The following is a 27521-nucleotide window of genomic DNA, read 5'->3' as shown; positions in this document are numbered from 1 at the left end:
CAATTCTTGTCCGAGCTATTTCTCAGCAATTTATCACGGGAATTTAATGAAACTTTATGGGAAGCTTCACTACCAACAGGAGATGTGCATATTTTCAGCCGGTTATGGTCGGATGATTTTTCACAGAGTTATGGCCCTTTGAAATTTTCTATAAACTGTACATATAGTGCAATTCTTGTCCGGGCTATTTCTCCCTAACTAATGACTGGACTTCAGTGAAGCTTTTTGGGAAGCTTAACTACCTTGAGGAGATGCGCATGTTATTAGTGGGTTCTGGTTAGATGAGTGATGGCCCTTTGAAATTTTTTAGTTGCTAAACCATCCATCGTATTATTTTGTCCAAAGTTATGCCCCTCAAGACGTTTCCTTTAATCTGAATATATAGTGCAATATTGTGACAAAAAAAACTTTGGGGAGCATCACCCGTCTCCGACGGTTTCTTGTTTCTTATTAAATTAATATTGAAACATATAAGACTTTTGTGCTAGTGAACTAATACTTCCATCATTTTCCAAGTTGGGGTTATTGAGACAGAGCCAGTTTGACATTGAACAAAATATTCGTACTTAAATAAAGCTGTACTGGGGAGCAGATGAAAAGACTGTCCACCTATCTTTATTTTAGGCGTAACCGTTATACTAAGAAATCTTAACAGATGTCACTGGTCCAGGGCTTGTGTGTATAGTACAATTTTGTCAAATGCATGGGGAATTTCAAGTAGGGTCATGTTTCATGAACAAGTAAATTGGGTTACATGAGTAGTTTTAGGCAAACCGTTCCAGAAACAGGTATGGGACTTAAAGTGCCTGGTGTAAAGGACATAGTACGCTGCATCTTTGTTTAACATACAATGTAGTCTAAGATTGAGCAGGGTATCAAACCTGGGTCCCCAGAGTTCGGGCACCAGTGTGTTTGTAGTCAGAACAGGGTATCAAACCTGGGTCCCCAGAGTTCGGGCACCAGTGTGTTTGTAGTCAGAACAAATATTGTGTTTGGATAGAATATATTGTAATATTCAATATTTCACTGAAGTTTGCTAAAATAAATACATGTAAATATTAAGTTTTTAACCAGGTTTTCCGAAGGAAAAAACTGGTTATTAGATTGGCGAATGCGGGCGGGCTGGCTGGCTGGCGGGCTGGCGGAATAAGCTTGTCCGGGCCATAACTATGTCGTTCATTGTCAGATTTTAAAATCATTTGGCACATTTGTTCACCATCATTGGACGGTGTGTCGCGCGAAATAATTACGTCGATATCTCCAAGGTCAAGGTCACACTTTGAGTTCAAAGGTCAAAAATGGCCATAAATGAGCTTGTCCTGGCCATAACTATGTCATTCATTGTGAGATTTTAAAATCATTTGGCACATTTGTTCACCATCATTGGACGGTGTGTCGCGCGAAATAATTACGTCGATATCTCCAAGGTCAAGGTCACACTTTGAGTTCAAAGGTCAAAAATGGCCATAAATGAGCTTGTCCTGGCCATAACTATGTCATTCATTGTGAGATTTTAAAATCATTTGGCACATTTGTTCACCATCATGGGACGGTGTGTCCCACGAAAGAATCACGTTAATATCTCCAATGTCAAGGTCGCCACGACTAAAAATAGTTTAAAAAAAAAAAAAATTACAAAGGGGGTTAATTTTTTTTGGTCATTTCAAAAGTTCAGTTTGAGTTTTCTCCCTTTATCAGATTTTTTTTTCACAATGAAAACCTGGTTTTGTGACAATTTTGTCCCTTGTTATTATAAGTTTTTATCTCAACAATTCACTGATTATTTTGAGCTATACTACTCACCAAAATGTCAGCGTTGGCGTCTGCATTAGGCTCTGGAAAAAGAAATTATGCAGATATCCATGGTATTACTTTTGCTATTACAGATATTCCATGAATCAGAATCTCACATTTGGCAGTTTGGGTAAAAGATTTACAAGCATAAACACAAAAACTTTAACGTTAATGTTGTGTTATCTTTGTGTGCAACAAGTACATATCTCTTATACAGATTTTCCTTTTTAAAATTCACACATGTTCTTTTAGATAATCATGCAAGGTCACATACCCAGGCCCATAACTGTGATCTGCAATTAAATACATGTAGAAATATTCCCAGTTTTGTACTTAAGTACATTCAGATAATGTTTGTATGCAACGACTCCTATCTCTTACTGACATGTCGACCTAGCATGTGGTGGCATTTTGAGCCAGTTGTGTATTGGTCAAGGTCATTGTTGCTTTAATGTACAAAAAGTTTGCGTTCAATAACTTAAACTTAGATGGATTTACAACATGTATTGTGCTGAAATTTTGTGTGAAGGCAGGTCTATGCTGGTCTAGTGCAGGTTTTGATAGGAAGCCAGTGGTGGTTTAAAGGTCACAGTTTCTAAAAATAAAAATACGAGTTTTCACTCTATAAATGAAGTTTGGATGGCGGTATTCTGCTGCAATTTTGTTTGTAGGTAGCTAACATGCAGAACTATAAAAGGTTGGATTGCATTTGGGGCAAGTTTGGTCAAGGTAATTGCTACTACAAATAGAAAAATGTTTTCCGCTAAATAACTTCAGTTTTAATGGATGTATTGTGCTGTAAATTTGTGTGGAAGTAGCTTCTTGTGGTCCTTGCTTTGAATGTTAATTAAATTCAACTGAATTACTAAATTAAAAGTTGACAATTTAGTTCTTTACATTGTCTTATTTCTTGTTTTGCATAACTTTATGGCCCCCTTAGATAATCAATTTCAAATATGTGTTTGTGGTAATTACATGTACATACATCAGATGACTTTTAGAAAAAGTATCTGCATGGTATACTAAAAAGTTGAATAATAGTTAAGCATGGTGTATTGGAACTCTTTATATATATGTTTGAAAGTTCAAAGTCTTGTACTTTCGTTTACAATAAGTGTGTTTCATCATATTTTTATCGAAAATTTAAGACGATGTATTTATACTTCCTTTTATCAGTCTTTGGATGTTTTTTTCAGACAAGGTTGGTCAGAATCCTTCAGACAAATGAAACTCAAGAATGTGAAATGTGTCTGCCCAAATGCGTGAGTATGCATATCATAATTCTTCTTGGAGATTTTTTCAAGCAATCTTAAACAAAATTTAATTGACGATAACCCTATGACTTTTTTAATGCCCCTTCAACGAAGTCAGCATTTAACTGTCACACTAAATACCTGTGCAAAATTTAATCCACCATCATAAGACATAAACACCTCAGCTCCTTATCTCAAAGGTCAAGGTCAGTAAGAGGTCAATGGTCAAATTTGGTCATAAAACATCTTGATTTTTAGCTCAGCTTTTTTTTGGAGAAAACCCGAGGTATTGTCATAGCCAGCTCGGCATCCGCAGTCCGGCGTCTGCCGTTAGCAGCGTGCTCAAACCTTGACATTTGTCTCTGAAATCAATGTGCTTCCACCTACAACTTTGAAACTTCATATGTAGATGCACCTTGATGAGTTCTACACGCAACACCCATTTAGGTCAAAGTTCAAGGTCTTTGTGACCTCTAAAAAAAAAATTCTAACAAGCTTTCATTTATTAGCTCATCTATTTTTTGAAAAAAAAATATGAGCTATTGTCATCACCTTGGCGTCGGCGTCGGCGTCCGGTTAAGTTTTGCGTTTAGGTCCACTTTTCTCAGAAAGTATCAATGCTATTGCATTCAAACTTGGTACACTTACTTACTATCATTAGGGGACTGGGCAGGCAAAGTTAGATAACTCTGGCGTGCGTTTTGACTGAATTATGTGCCCTTTTTATACTTAGAAAATTGAAAATTTTGGTTAAGTTTTGCGTTTAGGTCCACTTTTTTCAGAAAGTATCAATGCTATTGCATTCAAACTTGGTACACTTACTTACTATCATGAGGGGACTGGGCAGGCAAAGTTAGATAACTCTGGCGTGCATTTTGACAGAATTATGTGCCCTTTTTATACTTAGAAAATTGACAATTTTGGTTAAGTTTTGTGTTTAGGTCCATTTTATTCCTTAAGTATCAAAGCTATTGCTTTCATACTTGAAACACTTACTAACTATCATAAGGGGACTGTGCAGGCAAAGTAATGTAACTCTGACTGGCATTTTGACAGAATTATGTGCCCTTTTTATACTTAGAAAATTGAAAATTTGGTTATGTTTTGTGTTTAGGTCCACTTTATTCCTACAGTATCAAAGCTATTGCTTTCATACTTGCAACACTTATTAACTATTGTAAGGGGACTGTGCAAGCAAAGTTATGTAACTCTGACTGGCATTTGGACGGAATTATGGGCCCTTTATACTTAGAAAATTGAAAGTTTGGTTAAGTTTTGTGTTTTGGTCCACTTTTCCCCTAAAGTATCATAGATATTGCTTTCATACTTGGAACACTCGCAAACTATCATAAGGGTACAGTAAAAGGACAAGTTGCATAACTCTGGATGTCATTTTTACGGAATTATGGCCCTTTTTTGACTTAGTAACTTTGAATATATGGTTAAATTTTGTGTTTCCATCCACTTTACTTCTTAAGTATCAAGGCTATTGCTTTCAAACTTCAAATACTTTCATGCTATCATGAGGTTACTGTACCTTGCAAGTTGAATTTTACCTTGACCTTTGAATGACCTTGACTCTCAATGTCAAATTATTAAATTTTGCTAAAATTGCCATAACTTCTTTATTTATGATTAGATTTGATTGATACTTTGACAAAACTACTCTTACCTGACATACCACAATAGACTCAACCATCGCCCGTGCCCCCCCCCCCCCCCCCCCCGAATCCCCCCTCCCCCCCGACCAATTTTTTTTTTTTTTTTTTTTTTTTTTTTATGATCATCTTACAAATGACCACCACACCCTCACACTATACCCCCCCACCCCACCCCCTCCCCAATTTTTTTTTGAAACGGTTAAAAAACAAAACTATTTATTTTGATTATTTTATGTTTGAAATACCGTCCAACCATCGCACCCAAGAATCCCCCCCCCCAACCCCCCTCCCCCCCCCCCACCAGAACCCCCCCCCCCCCCCCAATTTTTTTTTTTTTTTTTTTTTTTAAGATCATCTCACAAATTACCACCACACCCTCACACTATACCCCCCCACCTCTACCCCCTACTTTTTTTTTTGAAACGGTTAAAAAACACAAATATTTATTTTTATTATTTTATGTTTGAAATACCGTCCAACCATCGCACCCAAGAATCCCCAACCCCACCCCCCCACCCCCCCCCCCCCCCCCCCCCCCCACCCCCGAATTTTTTTTTCCTTTTTTTCGCATTTTTGAAGATAATGTAATAAATGTCCACACCCCCACACAATGCACCCCTCTTCAATCCACCCCTCCCTCCTTTGTGATTGAAAATGAGAGTCCCTTCACCTTCGAAAAAGAAAATAGATGAGCGGTCTGCACCCACAAGGCGGTGCTCTTGTTCAAAACTGGACCCGCAGCCGAGCGTTGGCACCCGTTATGCTCTTGTTTTATCTTAGCCATAACTTTGCCATATTTTGATGGGTTTTATAGATATTGGGCATAAATGCAATCCATCATTTGACAACATTTTGCATTTAACTCTTGTCAATGTACCTCAAAGATCAAGGTCATACTGTGTGTTAATAGGTCAACTTTGGGTATAAGACAGCTTATTGTTACTGCAACGTTGTCAGTCATCTTTCTATTTTTAAATCACTTACGGCTAATGGCCAGCAGGAGGAGAAGGCATTTCTTGTGCAATACCTGTCTGCCTGCCTCAGAGGTCAAGGTCACACTTAGAGGCTTAAGGTTTAAGTTGGCAATAAAACATCTTTTCCAGGCTCCAACTTTGTCATTTATCATGAATTTTTAGCTTGGCTGTTTTTGGAGAAACCCTGACGTATTGTCATAGCCAGCTCGTCGTCTGCCCTACAGCATCTGCCGTGATAAAACCTTTACATTGGCTCTAAAATCAAAGTACTTCCACCTACAGCTTTGAAACTTTATATGTAGATGCACCTTGATGAGTTCTACACACCACACCCATTTTTGGGTCACTAGGTCAAAGGTCACGGTCATTGTGACCTCTAAAAAATAAAAATAAAAATTCTGACAAGCTTTCATTTATTCAAAACTGCACCCGCAGCAGAGCGTTGGCACCCGTAATGTGGTGCTCTGGTTAAGATAACTTACCACAAATTACTACATTGTGGAGACTCTAGTGTCTCTTGTATCAAGTGTCTCATCACCTCAAATGTCAAGGTCTGTTTAAAAGATCAAAGTTCAAAATTGGTCAAAAAGAGCTTGATTTTGACACAATTGGCGTTTTGAGACAAAACCTTACAGGTTTTGTTCACAATGAGCTTATACAAAGATTTTGGGTTTCTTTGGGGGCTTATGCTACATAACTGTGACAACATTTATTTTTTATAAAGGTGTGTTACTGAACCGGCTACTACCATCAATACTACCAACACTTTCATGACCTAAAAAAAATCTATAAAATATTAAATTCTTTTTTAACTTTAATATATCTAAGTATCAATCATCAAATAAAATAAATAAATTTAGAATAAACAAAATCATGGAAAATTAATATGTACTTGTTAAACATTATCTTGTCAGTTCGTTATAATTGTTCATACGAGAAACATATCAGTGTATGTTTTGTTGATGACCCATGACATGATAACACCCAAATTATATCAATTTACAATAACGGTAAAAGCAGCAGAATACGGAGGATTAGCAGTCTGGGCTTGTTCAATTATTTATCTTTGTCGTCTTAGTTTTCAATCAGAACACCGTTATGATTATATTTGTTCTCCTTTCTGTTTAATTTGTCTGCACGATGTTCTCACTAAATATTTATTATTGTACAGATACTAGATATAGTCTTCTTACACAAAATACTTTACTTACTCAAACTTTCGGTATTAGATAGATGGGAAATAGCGAACTGACTGGGTTGTTTTTATGCTAATGTATATTTAATCTAAAATACCAGTCTTGAAATCTGTGTGACGTATACGCAATGTCCTTATTCCAGGTCATAACATACATGCCTACCCAGATAGTATAGTCTAGTTAAACGTCAATCACACATACTCTATGTTTTAATCTATAGCTGATCTTGTACACATGTTTCGTTGTATGTATAGCTTAACTTTTTATATATAACTTTACATTGATGTTGTGTTTTATAAAAACCCTTTAAACACAATCCGGTTGTTATTAAATGTAATTGAATGTTTAAGCTCCTTGAATGTTTAAGTAATGATTTAATACAGGTATTTTTGTCGCTAGTATTTCGCATACCTAGGAATGCACTTGATCAGTGTTTCTTTGTATGTCTGATGTAAGCCAAAAAGCTGAATATGACTTAAAAGCTTTTTTAAGGATCAACGTTTTCCATAAAAGCGCGATATTATTGACCTATAAAATAATGGTAATGATATTTTTAACTTCTTTAAGCAAATTAAACAAAACAATTCATGCTGACAATCTATGATCTATAAACACAGTTTTATTTTCGACATTGTGTTGAACCACTACTTGTTAAACAGAATCTGGCATATCATAACATGCGATTGTATTGCTTTATTGTCTAACGTGTCTGTTGTTTTACACTTAAATTGATATTATGTTTTTGACAAATACTTGTCAAAACATAATCCGGTATATCAACAGCTGTATTTGTATTGTTTTCATGTTTTTTAACTCTTTTATTTATACAAATCTAACATTGATATTGTGTTTATAAATACGTGTTAATCAGAAATCGGTTTATAACTAAATGCATTGTATATTTTTCTTTTTAAATTTGTATATTAAAATAACGGATATAGCATAAATATGAATATTCATTTTATGTATAATCCCTTAAATATACTATGTAGCTAAAACATAGAATATCCATATTACTTTATATATATATACAAAATTAACATTGATATTGTGTTTATCAATATTTGTTAATTGAAACCCGGCGAATCACCAAATGTACTTGTATATGTATTGTGTTTTTGTTTAAACTTTTTTATAATAGATATAGTACAAATATGTATATAGTATAGAAATTATGTAAAAACCCTTAAGTATGCTCCTTTGTTAAAACATATCATATACCTATAACAGTGTCACCTTTATAATGAATATACATAAAGTCGAAAAACATGGTGTTTTTAACCAGGTTTTCCGAAGGAAAAAACTGGATATTAGATTGGCGAATGCGGGCGGGCTGGCTGGCTGGCGGGCTGGCTGGCTGGCGGGCTGGCGGAACAAGCTTGTCCGGGCCATAACTATGTCGTTCATTGTCAGATTTTAAAATCATTTGGCACATTTGTTCACCATCATTGGACGGTGTGTCGCGCGAAATAATTACGTCGATATCTCCAAGGTCAAGGTCACACTTTGAGTTCAAAGGTCAAAAATGGCCATAAATGAGCTTGTCCGAGCAATAACTATGTTGTTCATTGTCAGATTTTAAAATCATTTGGCACATTTGTTCACCATCATTGGACGGTGTGTCGCGCAAAATAATTACGTCGATATCTCCAAGGTCAAGGTCACACTTTGAGTTCAAAGGTCAAAAATGGCCATAAATGTCCCTTGAGATATAACCTTCATATTTGGTATGCATGTGTATATGGACAAGGCCTTTCCATACGCACAACAATTTTGACCCCTGTGACCTTGACCTTGAAGTAGGGGTCTGCGTTTAGGTTTCAAAATCTGCGTTTAGGTTTCGAAAAATGCTCTTAACTTCTATGTCCCTTGAGATATAACCTTCATATTTGGTATGCATGTGTATATGGACAACGCCTTTCCATACGCACACAAATTTTGACCGTCCGTCCGTCCGTCCGTGTGTCCGTCCGAAAACTTTAACGTTGCTCATAACTTTTGCAATATTGAAGATAGCAACTTGATATTTACCATGCATGTGTATCTTATGAAGCTGCACATTTTTAGTGGTGAAAGGTCAAAAAAAATAAATTCATGTGCATATCTCCAATGTCAAGGTCGCCACGACTAAAAATAGATTTATTTTAAATCAAACTTACAAAGGGGGTTAATTTTCTTTGTTCATTTCAAAAGTTCAGTTTGAGTTGTCTCCCTTTATCAGATTTTTTTTCACAATGAAAACCTGGTTTTGTGACAATTTTGTCCCTTGTTTTTTTTTTAAACGTACATACCGAAAAGTAACATCTTATATTTTTGAGTGACTTAATCACTCAAACTTATATAATACATACTTCAGTGAAATCATTATTAAAACTCATATCCACTTTTTTTGTTTAAAATCCCATTTTGAGAACATTAGATACTGATAATTTATGTCTCATATTTAGGGCAATTTACCTTGCACAAGCACATTCGCTTGTTTGTTTTTTTGTTTTTTTTCACACGTTGTATTTTATATTTTCTCTGTTTTTATGTTTTTCTGTTTGTTTGTATGAAGATAGGATGTTTTTTGTACATCTTTTGTGTAAATGTATATATATTTACAGTAGGGAAACCAACTGGACATGTTTTCAAATAGAAACTAACTGGACAAGCACACACAAATTAGCATTAACATCACCCTACACCTCTTTAAATGATTAAATTATGCACTTTGAATGTCAAAGGGCTAAGCAATAAAGACAAACGCATAAAAATCTTCAAATGGTTAGACGAAAAAAAATATAGTATATGCCTAATACAAGAAAGTCACTTGACACATACTTTAGCACAAACCTTAAAAGATGAATGGGACGGAGACATCTATCTCAGTGGACAACATACTAATAAACAAGGAATTGCCTTTCTGATAAAAAGTAACATAGGGATCACAGTTGATAACCTTAACGAAATAATAATTGGCAGACTAGAAAGTATAGATATCAAAATACATGAAACACAACTAACATTAATCAACGTTTACGGTCCTAACATAGATGACTCCACATTTTACGAAACATTACAATCCATTATAATTAATAACCAAGATAAAAATATTATAATCGGTGGTGATTTCAATACTGTCCTGAACCCAGTATTAGATAAAAAGAATGGAAACCTTTATACTCATCCTAAAAATAGAAATATTTTAAATAACATAATTGAAAACTACAATATGATGGATATCTGGCGTACAGTACACCCAAACGAAAGCAAATTCACCTGGCACTCAAACACAAAACCAACAATATTTTGTAGACTAGACTATTTTTTAATATCTGAATCTCTTTGCAACATTATTGACACATGTAACATAAAACCAGGATTTATGACTGATCACTCTCTAGCATAAACTATTTCAACAATTCAAATAATCCTGGTCTAATATTCTTTGCAGACTTCGAAAAGGCATTCGATTCGCTTGATCATTCATTTATGTTCTCTTGCTTAGAAAATATGAACTTTGGTGAAAGTCTCATTCAATGGGTCAAACTATTCTATACCGATATTAACAGTTTAATCATTAACAATGGCTTCTTTTCAAACAGTTTTAACATCGAACGAGGGGTTCGACAAGGATGTCCACTCTCATCGTCGCTATTTATTATCTGCATCGAGTATCTATCACATCACATCCAATCAAATAAACACATAAAAGGCATATCACTAGAACCTGACGAAGAAATCAAACAGTCCCTATTTGCTGACGATGCAACTTATTTTTTAAACGACAATTACGATTCTTTCCATAACCTAATAGAATCGCTAACCCTTTACGGAATGACATCGGGTCTGAAACTAAACAAAAGTAAATGTACTGTGCTACGAGCAGGTAAATTAAAACAAAATAATGTCCAATATAAAAAAGAAATGAAATTTAATTGGACATCCGATGAAGCCACAACGTTAGGAATTACTTTCACAAATAATGAAAAAGATACAGTTCTTAAAAACATACTACCTAAATTACAGAATTTTAAAAACTGCTTAAAATCATGGCATCACCGTAAACTTACACTTATCGGAAAAAACACAGTATTGAAAACGTTTGCACTTCCTAAATTAATTTATGTATTAACAGTCCTCTCAAATCCACCAAATGATATTATTAACGATATAAAATCAGCAATATTTAATTTCATATGGGACGGTAAGCCTGATAAAATAAAACGAACTCAGTTAATTCAATCTGTAGAAAATGGAGGTATCCAATTAACGAACATTGATTCATTCTTGAATGCAATCAAATGCAGCTGGGTTAAAAGATACCTAGATAATGCCAATACAAGTAAATGGAAATTATTCTATCAGAAAATCCTAAAAAAATATGGTGACTCCTTACTCTTTGAATGTAACATCAGCAATTCTATCTTACATGAAATTGCAAACGAAAACATATTTCTGTCTGATGTTCTATCAGCATGGAGTGATGTCACGCATAACCTAGAAACCCAAACAAGCAGTAAAACTATTCTATGGAACAATAAAGACATAACTTCAAACAATAAGACGTTTTTCTATAAAGATTGGTTTGAACGAAGCATTAAATATGTCGACCAATTATATGACTACAGAATTAAGGATTTCTACTCTTTTAATGATATATGCTACATATACGGAATACCTTCAAATAATTTTCTGAAGTACTACACATTAATCAAAAGCATAACCATACATATTAAATCTGAAATCAATACAAATAATACACCATGTACTCAAACAACATTCGTAGAAAGTATACTTGGAAGAAAAAACAAAACAAATAAATATTTTACACACTACAAATTAAAAACCCTACAGAAAACTCAAAAACCCAAAATAAATGGCAAGTCCTTTTCGGAGTACATGAACTTAATTGGAAACACATATTTACCATGCCATATAAAGCAACTATTGAAAGCACTCTGAGAAATTTTCAATATAAATACATACATACATAGAATTATAGCTACAAATAAATACCTCTTTAAATGCAAATTATCTAACTCAAATCTGTGTGACTTCTGCAGTGAAAACATCGAAACTATAGAACACCTGTTTTGGGAGTGCAAACACATCCAGCCTATTTGGAATCATTTAACATCTTTTCTTGAACAACAGCAACTAAACGTTAAACTATCTTTCTTAAATGTAAGTTTCGGAATTTACTATCATTGAAATCAAAAGATTCTAATAATATTGTGAATTTTATTCTTATAATGATGAAATTGTTCATCTTTAACATGAAGTTAAAAAAACAAGTACCAAATTTTAATTGTTTTATCCATAGCCTTAAACTTAAAGTCCAGATTGAGAAAGAAATAGCCCTCAGTAATGACACATTACAAAACTTTGAACAAAAATGGAATCGGATTAAATTCTCATGATGTTTGTCCACTTATATACATTTCACTCTAATGTAAGTTTATCTTTCTAAAATATTTTTGTATGTTTTTTTTTTCAATCTTATAAGATCATTTTGGAATATACAACGAAACACATAAGTCCAGTATGGTTTCTTCCGACTTTATACAACTCATCATTTTTCATAACAATTCTTCTATTATTTTTTTCTTTTCTCTTTAAAAAAAAATACATATTAGCATATCTTGTATAACATGTCTGAACTTTATTGCTTTGTACAATCACTATGTTGTATATATTCATGTATACATTGTATGTATTATATTGAAAAAAAAAAAAAAAAAACATTTATTTTTGCTACACTTACAATCAGATCAGATTTCTTGTTTGCTCACAAATTAATAAAACAAGTACTCAATAAGTACTTTATAGGTTTGCGGATAATTTTATACCGGTTTACTGTATACATATGTTGACAATAATTTCTTGTTGGTTTTACTGACACTATAAATGTGCATTATGACCAAGGCCCACTATTCGCTTCCATTGTTTACTCATAATTTGTTAATTTCTTTTAGACCTGTCAGTCCTGTGACCCTTAACTATGGAATGAAGATGCCCTCCTGGTAAGAAAAACTTAACACAAATGGCAGCAGGTGTTCGTCATTTATCACTTCATCAGTGGTAAATGTTAGTTCAGTTATTATCAATTATAATCTTTATTGTCTTAGCAGTTTAACTACAGATACTTGTTATTATTAGAAGATTGCAATATTTAAAGTTTAAACAAAAGGAAGCATATTCATATTGGAGTCTGTCTGTTTGTCCGCATACAATCAATATAGCGGAAAAACTGTAGTGTGTGGGAGTATTAGTGACATTGATGACAAATCACTAGTTATCATTGTTAAATGCAATTCAATTTACAGCATGGTATCTGGCAAGTAATTATTTTACTTGATCATATCAGGTTTGACATCAAAGGTCTCAGTATAGAAAGTGATGAGGATGAAGAAGGGATAGTGGCTGCATCAGAACTTTGTAAGTGGAATCTGTACATTTACTCATGAAATTTTTAATTGATGAGTAAAAATCAAAACCCGATAATTTTAAGGAGTATTTATATCCCAAGGATCAGAATTAATAATAAATTGTACATGTAGTGTTAACTCGCTATAACAAGCAGTCTTGTACACAATAAAGCAATCACTTTTGTTTTATTTAACAGTTGTTTTGTTGTTGTTTTTTGCCCTTGGCTTATAGCAGCCATTAATAATTTTTTCCGTCGTGATTTATCAACCCACTGTTTAGCACACACTGTACAGCCACGATCAAAATCTAAGCTTGGACCACAAAACTTGTTTATTATATGTGTATTTCGGCTGCCATTTAAAAAGTGCTTGAAGGAAAAAGGTTTTCCATAGTGCCACACAAGAGATGAACTGATAGCCAAAATTAAATGCTTGAAGTTGGGCGATTCGGGTTTTATCGAATGTGATGTCAAATGTTTTCACCATAAGCGCATATCGATTCTCAACAATGCAGCGGGGAGCCCGTTGTGTAAACGTCGGCCTTTATCGTGTGCCAAAATGAAATGATACTGTTCCGACTGAGGAGTAAATTACCTCGGGAACCACATTCTATACATAGATGGTCATGTCACTACGTTTTTACCGGTGTGGGCACAATGACGGGAACCAGTCATGGTAACTTGAATTTATATGCATGTATAAGCGACTAATAGGCAAAAAAATCGCACATGATGCATATCCGAATTTAGCCAGGAGTTTTTTTACTCAACAAGTCGTGCGTATTTTCTTTTTTTTCATGCGTATTTTACGCAAATACGCATCTTATCTGGCCCTCTGTTTGAGATACCATTATTTTTGCGAATTAATGCAACTTATCTGTTAAAATGTTAGGTCCCAGGTTCATGCTGTGCAAAATTTACATAATGACTTGCTTTGTTCTTGTTATATAATTTCATGCCACATGTCCTTATTGTTCAAGAATTTTTTGTATAAGTACATTATTATGTCCCCCAGTACTGGGGGACATACCGTTTTTGCCCTGTCTGTTGGTTTGTTTGTGTCAAACTTAAACATTTGCCATAACTTTTGCAATATTGAAGATAACACTAGTTATTACATTCAGTAGATTATTTTCTCTAATAAAATCTCAGCTGAGATTGAAACTGGGTCATATTAGCTCAAAAACTCGGTCAATAGGTCAAATAAAAAAGAATTGAATGCTCACTGTTTTGGTCCAATCTTCATGAATCGGCTTGCTCTTTCTCAGAATAGTCTAGTTTGTTTGGGTCTCAAGTGAGCGCTTTAGGGCATATGGCCCTCTTGTTTCTTCAATTTTAGGGCAGCTACAAATAGCCAATTGTTTAAATCTAGACATCTCTTATCCAGCAGATAACTTTTGGTTATCTTCAAATTTAGGATATCTATTTTGGTTAGCGAGTGTTTGAAATTAGATATCCGAACAGGTGAACATTTTGTAAAGTTTTGGATAAGATTTAGCCAAGGTATTTGACTTCAGTTATCTTTATCGGAATACAAGTTATCTTTTGGATTACCTGAAGTTATCTGTATTTATGCAATTGGCTACTGATGTCTTAGGGTGGGAAATTATACTTCATAAAACCAATACATGGGGACTTGCATGCCCCAACAAAGAGGGAGAGGCATTAAGCTTTAATTTTCTAGACAGCTCTTGTTAGATTTAATTTGTTTGCTAGGGGTATTTTTAACAAACGTTAGGGGAAAATATAAACGATTTAGCTAAGGGAATGGGTTTTATTTTGACACAACAAACTGGCAAAACAGGGCTGGAGCTGTACATGTGAAATGTCTGTTTCAGTAAAAAAATTAATAGCTGACGAAGAGAAGGCTGGTATCTCGTCTGAGAACATCTTTGTCGGTGGTTTCTCCCAGGGTGGGGCCGTTGCCATGTATACAGCGCTCACATCCACTAAGAAGCTCGGAGGAGTTATTGGTCTCAGCACATGGTTACCGCTGCACAAAAAGTTCCCTAGCGTGAGAGTTCTATGAGTGTATCATACTGTTGTTCACATCTTATGGGAGATTGTGTTTTTTTCCAACTATTTTACAAATTCTCAATAATTGTAACCATTTTAAGTGATTGAAATAAGTCAGTTTTCGATTTTGTGAGTCCTATATCGGATTATATGTTTGTCATACTGTGCATCTACTGTGATTCACTGGTCAAACTTGGAAAGTTAAACTATTTAAAAAACAACAACATGTAGTTATGAGATTAAATCTCTAGTGTTTCTGCTTATATTGAACATGTGATTTAATGATATATTTTTTGCTCAGTATTTATGAGAAAAAGGTGCACATTTGCTTATGTACTAAATATTATCTCAGTCGAACCTTAGCCAATTTGAATGCAAATGATTTTTTTGCAGGTATTCTCTGAAGTGAATAAGGACATTCCAACGTTTCAAGGTCATGGGAACGCTGACCCCCTGGTGCCCCTCCCCTGGGGCCAGATGTCCGGGGAGAAGATCAAACAGATGACATCAAAGCACACCTTTCACACATATCAGAATATGGGCCACTCCTCATGTGAACAGGCAAGTTTATTATGCCATCCTTCGAAGAAGAGGGGGTATATTGTTTTGCTCATGTCGGTAGGTCGGTTCGTCCGTCCGTCCACCAGATGGTTTCCGGATGATAACTCAAGAACGCTTACGCCTAGGATCATGAAACTTCATAGGTACATTGATCATGACTGGCAGATGACCCCTATTGATTTAAAGGTCACTAAGTCAAAGGTCAAGGTCACAGTGACTCGAAATCGTTAAATGGTTTCCGGATGATAACTCAAGAACGCTTACACCTAGGATCATGAAACTTCATAGGTACATTGATAATGACTGGCAAATGGCCCCTATTGATTTTCAGGTCACTAGGTCAAAGGTCAAGGTCACAGTGACTCGAAACAGTAAAATGGTTACCAGATGATAACTCAAGAACACTTACGCCTAGGATCATGAAACTTCATAGGTACATTGATCATGACTGGCAGATGACCCCTATTGATGTTCAGGTCACTAGTTAAAAATTGCAGTCGACCCTGCGTTATTACAGTGAAATGTTGAAATTATGACAGTGACAAACAATTACAATTTCTCACAAACATATTCAGGTGCTGTCTTACAAAATTGCTTTCAATGGAGTTGAAAGTTGATAAGCAACAAGCATGCATCTCAGAATAATAGATCAGCTACTGTCTGACAAGATTCCAACCTTATAAGACAATATGTCTGAAACAGATCAGCTACTGTCTGACAAGATTCCAACCTTATAAGACAATATGTCTGAAACAGATTAGCTACTGTCTGACAAGATTCACACCTTATAAGACAATGTGTCTGAAACAGATTAGATATTGTCTGACAAGATTCCAACCTTATAAGACAATGTGTCTGAAACAGATTAGCTACTGTCTGACAAGATTCCAACCTTATGAGACAATATGTCTGAAACAGATCAGCTACTGTCTGACAAGATTCCAACCTTATGAGACAATATGTCTGAAACCGAAATAGTAAAATGATTTTCGGATAATAACTCAAGAACAGTTTTGCCTAGGATAATGACACTTTACAGGTACATTGATCGTGACTCGCAGATGACCCCTATTGATTTTCAGGTCACTAGGTCAAAGGTCAAGGTCACAGTGACAAAAATCGTATTCACACAATGGCTGCCACTACAACGGACAGCCCATATGGGGGGCATGCATGTTTTACAAACAGCCCTTGTTCAATATTCAAGATAGCAACTTGATATTTGGCATGCATGTGTATCTCATGGAGCTGCACATTTTGAGTGGTGAAAGGTCAAGGTCATCCTTCAAGGTCAGAGGTCAAATATTTGTGGCCAAAATCGCTCATTTTATGAATACTTTTGCAATATTGAAGATAGGAACTTGATATTTGGCATGTATGTGTATCTCATGGAGCCAAACATTTTGAGTGGTGAAAGGTCAAGGTCATCCTTCAAGGTCAGAGGTCAAATATATGTGGCCAAAATCGCTCATTTTATAGATACTTTGGCAATATTTAAGATACCAACTTGATATGGCAATATTTAAGATACCAACTTGATATTTGGCATGCATGTGTATCTCATGGAGCTGCACATTTTGAGTGGTAAAAGGTCAAGGTCATCCTTCAAGGTCAGAGGTCAAGTATATGTGGCCAAAATCGCTCATTTTATGAATACTTTGGCAATATTGAAGATACCAACTTGATATTTGGCATGCATGTGTATCTCATGGAGCCGCACATTTTGAGTGGTGTAAGGTCAAGGTCATCCTTCAAGGTCAAAGGTAAAAAAAACAAAACCCAAAGCGGGGCAGAAGGGGACATAGTGTTTATGACAAACACATTTTTCAATATTGAAGATAGCAACTTGATATTTGGCATGCATGTGTTTCTCATAAAGCTGCACATTTTGAGTGGTGGAAATTCAAACATTGTGCACGGACGAACACACGGACGGACGGACAGACGAAGCGGCAACTCCCCGAGTTACTTGCTGGCTGTTCTGGTTTTATGCTGTTTGCACATATTCATTATGCTCCCCCAAAAAATTTTGGGGTGAGCATATAGTCGCCGCTTCATCTGTCCGTCCGTCCGTGTGTCCGTCCGTGCACAATTTTTGTCCGGGCTATTTCTCAGCAACCAATGACCGGAATTCAATGAAACTTTATGGGAAGCTTCACTACCAAGAGGAGATGTGCATATAAGCGGGTTCTGGTCGGATGATTTTTCACAGAGTTATGGCCCTTTGAAAATTTCCATTAACTGTACATATAGTGCAATTCTTGTCCGGGCTATTTCTCAGCAATTAATGACCGGAATTCAATGAAACTTTATGGGAAGCTTCACTACCAAGAGGAGATGTGCATATTATCAGCTGGTTCTGGTCGGATGATTTTTCACAGAGTTATGGCCCTTTGAAATTTTCCATTAACTGTACATATAGTGCAATTCTTGTCCGGTCTATTTCTCAGCAACTAACGACCGGAATTCAATGAAGCTTTATGGGAAGCTCTACTACCAAGAGGAAATGTGCATATTATCAGCCGGTTCTCGCCAGATGATTTTTCACAGAGTTATGGCCCTTTGAAATTTTCCATTGTACATATAGTACAATTCTTGTCCGAGCTATTTCTCGGCAACTTATTCAGGGCTCGACATTATCACTCGCACACTCACAAAATGCGAGTGAAAAATACCGATTGTGAGTTAACTTTTAAGCCACTAGTATTTTTTTGCGAGTAAAGAAATACTGAAAAAAACACAAGTAATATTGCTAAATGCGCTCCATGTCATGAACAATAAACCGTAGGTCAATTTATAGAATGTCAAACCCGTATGCAGAAGCACGCACCTTGTATGTAGACTGGTATACTTATAGTACAGATACGCGGATGGTATTGGTACACAGAACGTGAAACAGTCTACTATTCACAAGTGTTCATTTAACTTAAACAGACATGGCGACATAGCGAAAAAATAACTAGTTTCTTTTTGCCCACAGTCGGAAATAACAATATGAAAGATAAAGCAAAGTTAACCGTTGAGTTAGGAAAAAAAAACAGAAATTAAATCTGTCTATGAAAACAGTAAAAACTGGGGAAAAGAACTTAATATAAAACTAAAATTTGCAAAAATGTTTTTGATTTTGCGAGTTGGTATTATTTAGTATGTTTCGCAAGTAGAAAAAAAGTTAAATTCAAGCCCTGTTATTACGGTAATTCAATGAAACTTTATGGAGAGCTTCACTATCAAGAGGAGATGTGCATAGTATCAGCCGGTTCTCGTCGGATGATTTTTCACAGAGTTATGGCCCTTTGAAATTTTCCATTGGACATATAGTGCAATTCTTGTCCGAGCTATTTCTCAGCAACTTATTACGGGAATTCATTGAAACTTTATGGGAAGCTTTACTACCAACAGGAGATGTGCATATTATCAACCGATTATGGTCGGATGATTTTTCACAGAGTTATGGCCCTTTGAAATTTTCCATTAACTGTACATATAGACCGTTCCATAATCGATAAATTGACCGCCGCCATATTGTCAGTCACGTGACTGTCCGCCATTACACTGCTGCTAACTGGTGCGAGACTGCGATTCCAAAAGCCAAAAACGTAGAGAATACCCGCTTAACTGTTGTCGGATAAATAAATTACTTAATGAATTAATGTGAGGCGATTATCACATTTTTGTTGTTTAAATGATTGTTTGAAGTTGAGATTGATTGTTACAAATAAAATGTTTAAAATGCTTTCGTGTATTTGTTTTTTTTTATATCTGTAATCAAGTGGTAATCATCGGCGAAAATTTGCCGGTTCAGTCGCTCATACTATGTCTTTGATTAGACTTGTTACTTTTAACGTTTCACAAACAATGCACACATGTATTGTTGTGTTGATTTTAATAGCCGCAACATCAAGCAATTTATATTTTAATTAATACTTATTAAAGATTCTCGCGCAATTAATTACCGCTAATTGTTTGTAATTGGTCTCATGTGGTAAAAATCTACATTCCAAAATCATAACATATTATATTAAGTATGATATTTTTGATACGCCTTCCTTTATTTTTCTTGTTCTAACTGATATCAAAGATAAAAAATTGTGGTTTGGATTTATATTTAATTTTTTTTAGATGGAATTATGTCACGTTAAAAAAACGAGCTTTTTATCATGAGAGAGTGATATTGATCTTGACGATATTTTATGTGATTATTCGGAAGATGAAGAGAATGTGATCTATGTGATATATCTATATTTTCATCTGTGAATCATTTAACAGCTATAAAGCTAAAAAATACTAAAAAATGTATTTTAACGGTCTTTGAAGTAACGCAAAACATATGGATAACGACACCAAATGTTTAGTCTATTAATCCACACAAAAAAACTCCGAAAAAAACACCTAAATAATATTTCAAAAATATATTATTAAGCCCCAAACGAATTTATTAATACATTTATTTGCAACTTTAAAAACGCGGCATAAGCATCAAATTAAAGATTATCTGAAGACTGAAAGGCCGACAATTTGACACAACAAAGAGCTCTATGCATAAGCCGTAATATTTTTTGCAGAAAAGCTTCAATAAATTACAATAGTAATACATCTAATTATAAAAATATAATTATGAATGGCATGAGTACGTTAGTGTGATAAACACGTGAGTAATAGAAAGTATAAGGGGTGCATTGAAAATAAACGTACTACAAAGCCCTATTAAAAGCGAAGTGCATGACAGTATTAACATGTAATTTTAATTTGATGGGTTTTGTACAGAGAATGACGCTATTGAGGAATATTAACATACAACTGAAAAACACAACTTTACATGATGCAATTTGAACTGTGTATTCATGTATATTGAAAACTCGTTACTAGTGAGTATGAGTGGCAAATATCTAACATTTTAACACACATATATCTATATTAATATTTTTTTTAAACATTATTTACCCCCGTTCGTGTCAAATGTAATTTCTTGTTTTATGATGTCGTTCGTGCATTGCCGTAACATTAAATCTTCATACGAAATGACGTAGTTTTAATTAACCGATACCCGCTAAATATGCTAAATGTTATGTTTTTAGGTAAATTTTATAATTATCAAATTATTTTTTTCATAAATTAAACCAGGGATTAAACGGGCTAGTATCTTTACGGTGTACAATTTCAAATATTCTATATTGGACATAACTTTTAATTTGTACAATATGTAACATATCTAATGAACGCAACTGTTAAGTATGTCGGAGGTAAAATATTAAACCAAATGACTGCTTAATACTACCAGAAAGAGAAAACACGGTGGCATCATCAATTGTGTTTAATGACCAGACTGTCATCTGCCACCCAGTGTGGTTTATGACACCCCGGGATGACGCCATGTTGTTAGTTAAGTCTGGATAATATCTGATCAAAACGAGATAATCAGATTATGCAGAACAAACGGACAATTCAACACTGGAATGCAAAGGATTACGCGATTTTAAGATTGATGCATATAATCAAATGATAAATATTGCATTTAGTTTAATTAAATGTTTTTTTTTAAATGTGTCAACGTGTTTATTTTCCTAGACAAATACCTAAAAAATGCACGTTTTTCAAACATTTTTCTGTTATAACACTGACTTAACATCTCCTCTAGCAGAAAAACTTTATTTCATACAATTTGCATGACAAACAAACAAGTTTTACAAAAAGAAAGAAATTCACCCGTTGAATAATCGGTGCTCTCTTATATATGTTACCGGTTGTTTGGCAGTAGTGTAATGGCGGACGCGGAGAGTATTCAGGGGAGATAATTGGGTAATTACTAAATTACGGAACGGTCTATAGTGCAATTCTTGTCCGGTCTATTTCTCAGCAACTAATGACCGGAATTCTATGAAACTTTATGGGAAGCTTCACTACCAAGAGGAGATGTGCATATTATCAGCCAGTTCTTGTCGGATGATTTTTCACAGAGTTATGGCCCTTTGAAATTTTCCATTGTACATATAGTGCAATTCTTGTCTGAGCTATTTCTCAGCAATTTATCACGGGGATTCAATGAAACTTTATGGGAAGCTTCACTACCAACAGGGGATGTGCATTTTATCAGCCGGTTATGGTCGGATGATTTTTCACAGAGTTATGGCCCTTTGAAATTTTCTATAAACTGTACATATAGTGCAATTCTTGTCCGGGCTATTTCTCCCCAACAACTGACTGGACTTCAATGAAGCTTTATGGGAAGCTTAACTACCTTGAGGAGATGCGCATGTAATTAGTGGGTTCTGGTTAGATGAGTTATGGCCCTTTGAAATTTTTAAGTTGCTAAACCATCCATGGTATTATTTTGTCCAAAGTTATGCCCCTCAAGACGTTTCCTTTAATCTGAATATATAGTGCAATAATGTGACCAAAAAAAACTTTGGGAGCATCACCCATCTCCGACGGTTTCTTGTTTTCCCTTTGCTTCTGAGAGAGAAAGGGTTAAGAATTTTAAATGAGTAATAAAGTTATGATACTAAGTGTGTAACCTCTATACCACAAAGGCACTGCAATTTCTGAGTTGTGTATAAGTTTACTTTTAAAACCAGTTTGTTTGTTTTTTACTTCTAGAACCGATATCTTGTTTTGATTTAGGCCAAATTATCTTAGTTTTATGCACCTACTTGGAGTCCACACAAGTTGATGGAAATGTACAAAATGATTTTACTGTAAGGTCATTTCAGGCTTAAAACCTTAATTTATTGAACCGAGTTCAGTAGAGACATATCAATCAAGCCATGCTGTTGGAATCACATTTAAATGTTAAAGAGAAAAATATTACAACTGTACATAGATCACTCGTTATAAAATGTTCTTGGCGTAGTAACCAGCTCATAATCTTTTCAAATTAATTCAACAATAAATTATAGTCTACTCAAGTTTAGTTTGTTTAATAGTATGCCGGTAAAAATTGATTGTACATTTTATTTTTATTGGTTAGCCAATGAGACTGTGCATACTGTTGGATGGCGTGAAGTATTTGACTAAGATTGATCTATTTTGTGTTTATTGCTTAATTTCTATAATTTGTAGTACTATTCATGTTCTTTCTAATTGCAGGAAATGGATGATGTGAAAGATTTTCTTACCTCCCTTGCAAGGGACTGATCACCTGAAGTTTACCTCCCTTGCCATGGACTGATTACGTAACACTTACATGTAGGTGCAAATGTGAACATAGTAAGAACATCTGTGGTCGTAGATCAGAAAGCAATAGCACTTTCATAGTAATGGAATGTTCCCAGTTTGAACTTGTTTGTGTCACCTATTTTTGAATTTGACTCATGCAATGTCTTGTTATTTAAAGACTATTTGAATTGTCTAAGCATCTTCCTTAGAAATATTAACCTACTAAGACCTGAATTAGAAGTCTGTACTATGCGTTCATGTAAGTGGTTTTAGCTTTGAATAAAAAAGAAACTTGGATAAGACAATTATTTTAATGCCCCCGGATCGAATGATCGGGGGTATATTGTGTTTGGCCTGTCTGTCTGTCATTGCACGTGTCTGTCTATCATTGTATGTTTCTTTCACAAACTTTAACCTTGGTTAAACTTTAGCAATAACTTTTGCAATATTGAAGATAGCAACTTGATATTTGGCATGCATTTGTATCTCATGGAGCTGTACATTTTGAGTGGTGAAAGGTCAAGGTCATCCTTTAAGGTCAAAGGTCAAATATATGGCTTCAAAGCGGCGCAGCAGGGGGCATTGTGTTTCTAACAAACGCATCTCTTCTTAAAATATGTGTAAATGTTCTCAATTCTTTCACCATATTAACCTTTCTGAGTTAATTTTAACCTGTAGCATACATCATTTATCTCTGAATTTGGCTTGTTTGTTTGTCAAAATAACCAACAGGCGTGGAATTTTCACACAGGAAATTTAAGCATTTAATGTGAAAACCAGGTTGAATTCATCCATAAAGACGTATCCAACAGGACACTTCACTTTCATATTACTGTAAAAGTAAGTCTACCATAATTCATCAGGAGGCAGAGGGGCTTATCCTAAATGATTATTTAGGCATTGACAATTAGCTAGGTTTTCCCACAACACGTCTTAAATGAGAATATTGCTAGAGAGATTTTTACAGGTTAATGATTTATAAATTGCCCACATGTACATTGTTTATATTTGTTAGTTTCCTTCCTTATCAAAGTTGCTGTTGACTATTTATTTAGATTTTATATGTGTAATGTATTAATTGTCTTATGAAATATTGATGGAAGCTTGATCAGCATTGTTGAACATATCTTGTGGAAGATAGGAATGGATATTGTAACTGTAACTATAAAATGATACATTTCTGCATGGTTTTCTTCTTTGTAGTATTTTTTGTGCCAATTAATCACCTGTCTTTGTATGTCAGTTAACTTTGTACCTTGTATGAATTAAACCGTGATTTACTGTTAGTGAAATGGACCTCCATGTTCACAGTTTTCGCCTTTAAACTGGATAGCCAAGGTCTTGATAAATTTTATAAATATTTAATGTGTTATGTGATTGTTCTGAAACATTGTCGGTTATTAGATTTGTAATAGTTCAAACAATGAATGCAATGCTATTGCTATCTTTTAACCCGTTTATGCCTAGCGTCTAGAAAAAAGGCCTTGGCAAAAAGCGTAGACCAAGATGAGATGCCGCATAATGCCGCGTCTCATCCGGGTCTGTGCGTTAAGAAATATTCTTAATATAGAAATAAATATACTAGACATCCCTAATTTTGGAAATTAATTGATCCAATTTAGAAGGATAGGAGAGTCCACTAGGCATAAATGGGTTAAATTAAGCAATATTTTTACTATAATTTTGTTACTGATAACATAAGCTTGTCTGAGATTTTATTTAATAAAGAGGATACACTCTTCATAACGCACCTGCACACAGTTCTGATGGTTCACTTCAATATTTAAATTTCAGATATTTATCATTTATTGTATTATACGATGATCTTACTCATACAAAAAAAAAAATAATATTGGCCATGTTATTGTGCCATGTTTATGTTGATTTTTCACCTCAAATCAAATCACTGAAAAAATACTAAAATTCCTAAGATTCATCAAATAAATTACTCAGGCACTTGTTAATAGTTTAAGGTATTGATAATCCAGCCATAAATTATTTGAATATATAAACTGCTTTTGTATATTTTAAGCTCACCTGATCACGAAATACAAATAAGTTGATTCAATGCACTTGTGTCTTGAAGAGTTAAAAAGATCTGTTCTTTTCAAAAAAAGAAATTCTCTCCACGTGAAAGGAAACCTTTCAAGCTTTTGATAAACATGACTTTAAATTGACTTAAACTAATAAGTTTAATTGAATTACAACATGGAACTCTGCAGCCCTGAGTTTACTGTCACACTTCAGATCTACATGTACCTGTATATGACACTAGTAATTGCATAGACTGCTCCGAGTGCTCCCTAGCAAAATTAATTTACTGACTTTTATTTAGGCGTCCGTTTGAAGCTGAGCTCCTTGTGTGCTGTGATGTATAACTGTACCTCTTGTTGCCATCAAGTGTATTCTTAGTACCATGTTTTCAAGTGTTAACACCTTAATTCAAGCTAATTGTATTGTGTTTAAAAAAAATAACATTGTTTTTTATTTCCCTTCTTATGGTGCACTTTCTTACGAACATTATAAACCCTGTTGTAATTAATAACAGCTTTTCTCATGTTAGGGCATTTTTGTTTCAATTATTTAATATATATTTTCATTAAGTAAATTGAAGAGTACACTAAAAACGATTTGGTAAGTTGGAGACATTTTCTTATTTGGCACCTTTCTTTACACTGGCTTTAAAAACCTTAAAAACATTATTTTCTCTTCATATAGCTATGTTTAATGTTTGTCAGCTTTTCTTTTTTCTGACAGTTCGTATAAAATACTTACAATACTTCTTGAAGTAGCCTTGAGTATATTTTCATTTAAATATACTGTTGTCAATTGTGGTGAATAAAAATCATTAGCAATGGAAGTGTAAAATGTGTCAAAATTACGGTATGTTTTTTGATGAATGCTTTTTATGTCCCCCACTATAGTAGTGGGGGACATATTGTTTTTGCCCTGTCTGTTGGTTCGTTGGTCTTTAGGTTGGTCTGTTTGCACCAACTTTAACATTTTGCATAAACTTTTGCTATATTGAATATAGCAACTTGATATTTGGCATGCATGTGTATCTCATGGAGCTGCACATTTTGAGTGGTGAAAGGTCAAGGTCATCCTTCAAGGTCAGAGGTCAAATATATGTGGCCAAAATCGCTCATTTTATGAATACTTTTGCAATATTGAAGATAGCAACTTGATATTTGGCATGCATGTGTATCTCATGGAGCTGCACATGTTGAGTGGTGAAAGGTCAAGGTCATCCTTCAAGGTGATAGGTCAAATATATGTGGCCCAAATCGCTTATTTTATGAATACTTTTGCAATATTGAAGATAGCAACTTGATATTTGGCATGCAGGTGTATCTCATGGAGCTGCACATTTTGAGTGGTGAAAGGTCAAGGTCATCATTCAAGGTCAGAGGTCAAACATATGTGGCCCAAATCGCTTATTTTATGAATACTTTTGCAATATTGAAGATAGCAACTTGATATTTGGCATGCATGTGTATCTCAAGGAGCTGCACATTTTGAGTGGTAAAAGGTCAAGGTCATCCTTCAAGGTCAAATATATGGGTCAAAATTGCTTATGTTATGTCTCTTCTGCAATATTGAAGCTAGCAATTTTATATTTGAAATGCATGTGTATCTCATGGAGCTGCACATTTTGAGTGGTGAAGGGTCAAGGTCATCCTTCAAGGTCAAACGTCATATAGGGGCACATTGTGTTTCTCAAACACATCTTGTTCTTTTGCAATTTTACACGTACTTGACGCTCTGCTGATGTATTGGGGACATGAAGAAGAATTGACAGATGGGTTTGAGGGTATTTAATAATGTTAATGAAGTAACATACATGGTTTTATGAATACACATAATTTTTAATAAGTTGTTCCTGCGGTTTTCACAAGAAATGTGTAAACGACTATTTGACAGTATTTGAATTGATAATTTATTAACCTCGCAACAAGGACGGAACTCTTAAAATAATGTCATAATGTTTAAAGTGCACAAAAAAAGTTCAGTTCTGACTGGGATAAAACTGATTTTTGTTTAAGTATGCTTGTTAACATGTTTGCTGTAGTAGAAAAGTAGTGTTTTGAAATAAATTGTACAATTTGCTTTAAAATATTGAAATGCCACACCTGTATGTGCATTAAGTGTGTAGCTATTGCAACAATCAATACACATGGGCTGAAAGATTTGGAATTTATCTGCAATACGCATTCTTACACATGCGTACGCGATTTATGCTAATAAATACTTGATTTACATGCACTCTTTGTTGTTTAATTTGTTTAATTTGTCTAGACAGTATACAATAACAACTTGAAAAACGGATTTGTGTTGCTTTTTAGCACTGTGCTCGCCATTTGGTGGTCGTGTTGCGTTCGTGTATTTTAAACAGTATTAAGGCCGCATGTTTTTCGATTTTTTTTGTCCAAATGATATCTCGGCCGAGCTCAAAACGGGATCACGTGGGGTCAGAAACTAAGTCATTTGATCAAATGATA

The 27521-nt window shown here is 34.7% G+C and overlaps 1 protein-coding gene across 5 annotated transcripts in view; it reads left to right on the top strand.

Moving 5' to 3' along the window:
- LOC127861936 (acyl-protein thioesterase 1-like) overlaps nt 1–27281 on the top strand; it is a 32133-nt gene extending 4852 nt beyond the window's left edge. For 2 of the 5 annotated variants that reach the window (XM_052400678.1, XM_052400677.1), the window contains exons 3-8: nt 2991–3056; nt 12839–12886; nt 13231–13301; nt 15129–15304; nt 15700–15867; nt 22951–27281. In XM_052400678.1, the coding sequence (XP_052256638.1) occupies nt 2991–3056; nt 12839–12886; nt 13231–13301; nt 15129–15304; nt 15700–15867; nt 22951–22998 (577 nt within the window). In that variant the 3' untranslated portion in view covers nt 22999–27281. The remainder of the gene's footprint in view (nt 1–2990; nt 3057–12838; nt 12887–13230; nt 13302–15128; nt 15305–15699; nt 15868–22950) is intronic. The other 3 variants (XR_008040373.1, XR_008040374.1, XR_008040372.1) reach the window with 3 other exon arrangements.
- Nucleotides 27282–27521: the final 240 nt, after the last annotated feature.

The sequence above is a fragment of the Dreissena polymorpha genome, chromosome 16 (assembly GCF_020536995.1).
Source record: "Dreissena polymorpha isolate Duluth1 chromosome 16, UMN_Dpol_1.0, whole genome shotgun sequence".
NCBI lineage: Eukaryota > Metazoa > Mollusca > Bivalvia > Myida > Dreissenidae > Dreissena > Dreissena polymorpha.
Note: the sequence above shows the minus strand (reverse complement) of the source record. Positions and strands in the feature narration are given on the sequence as shown.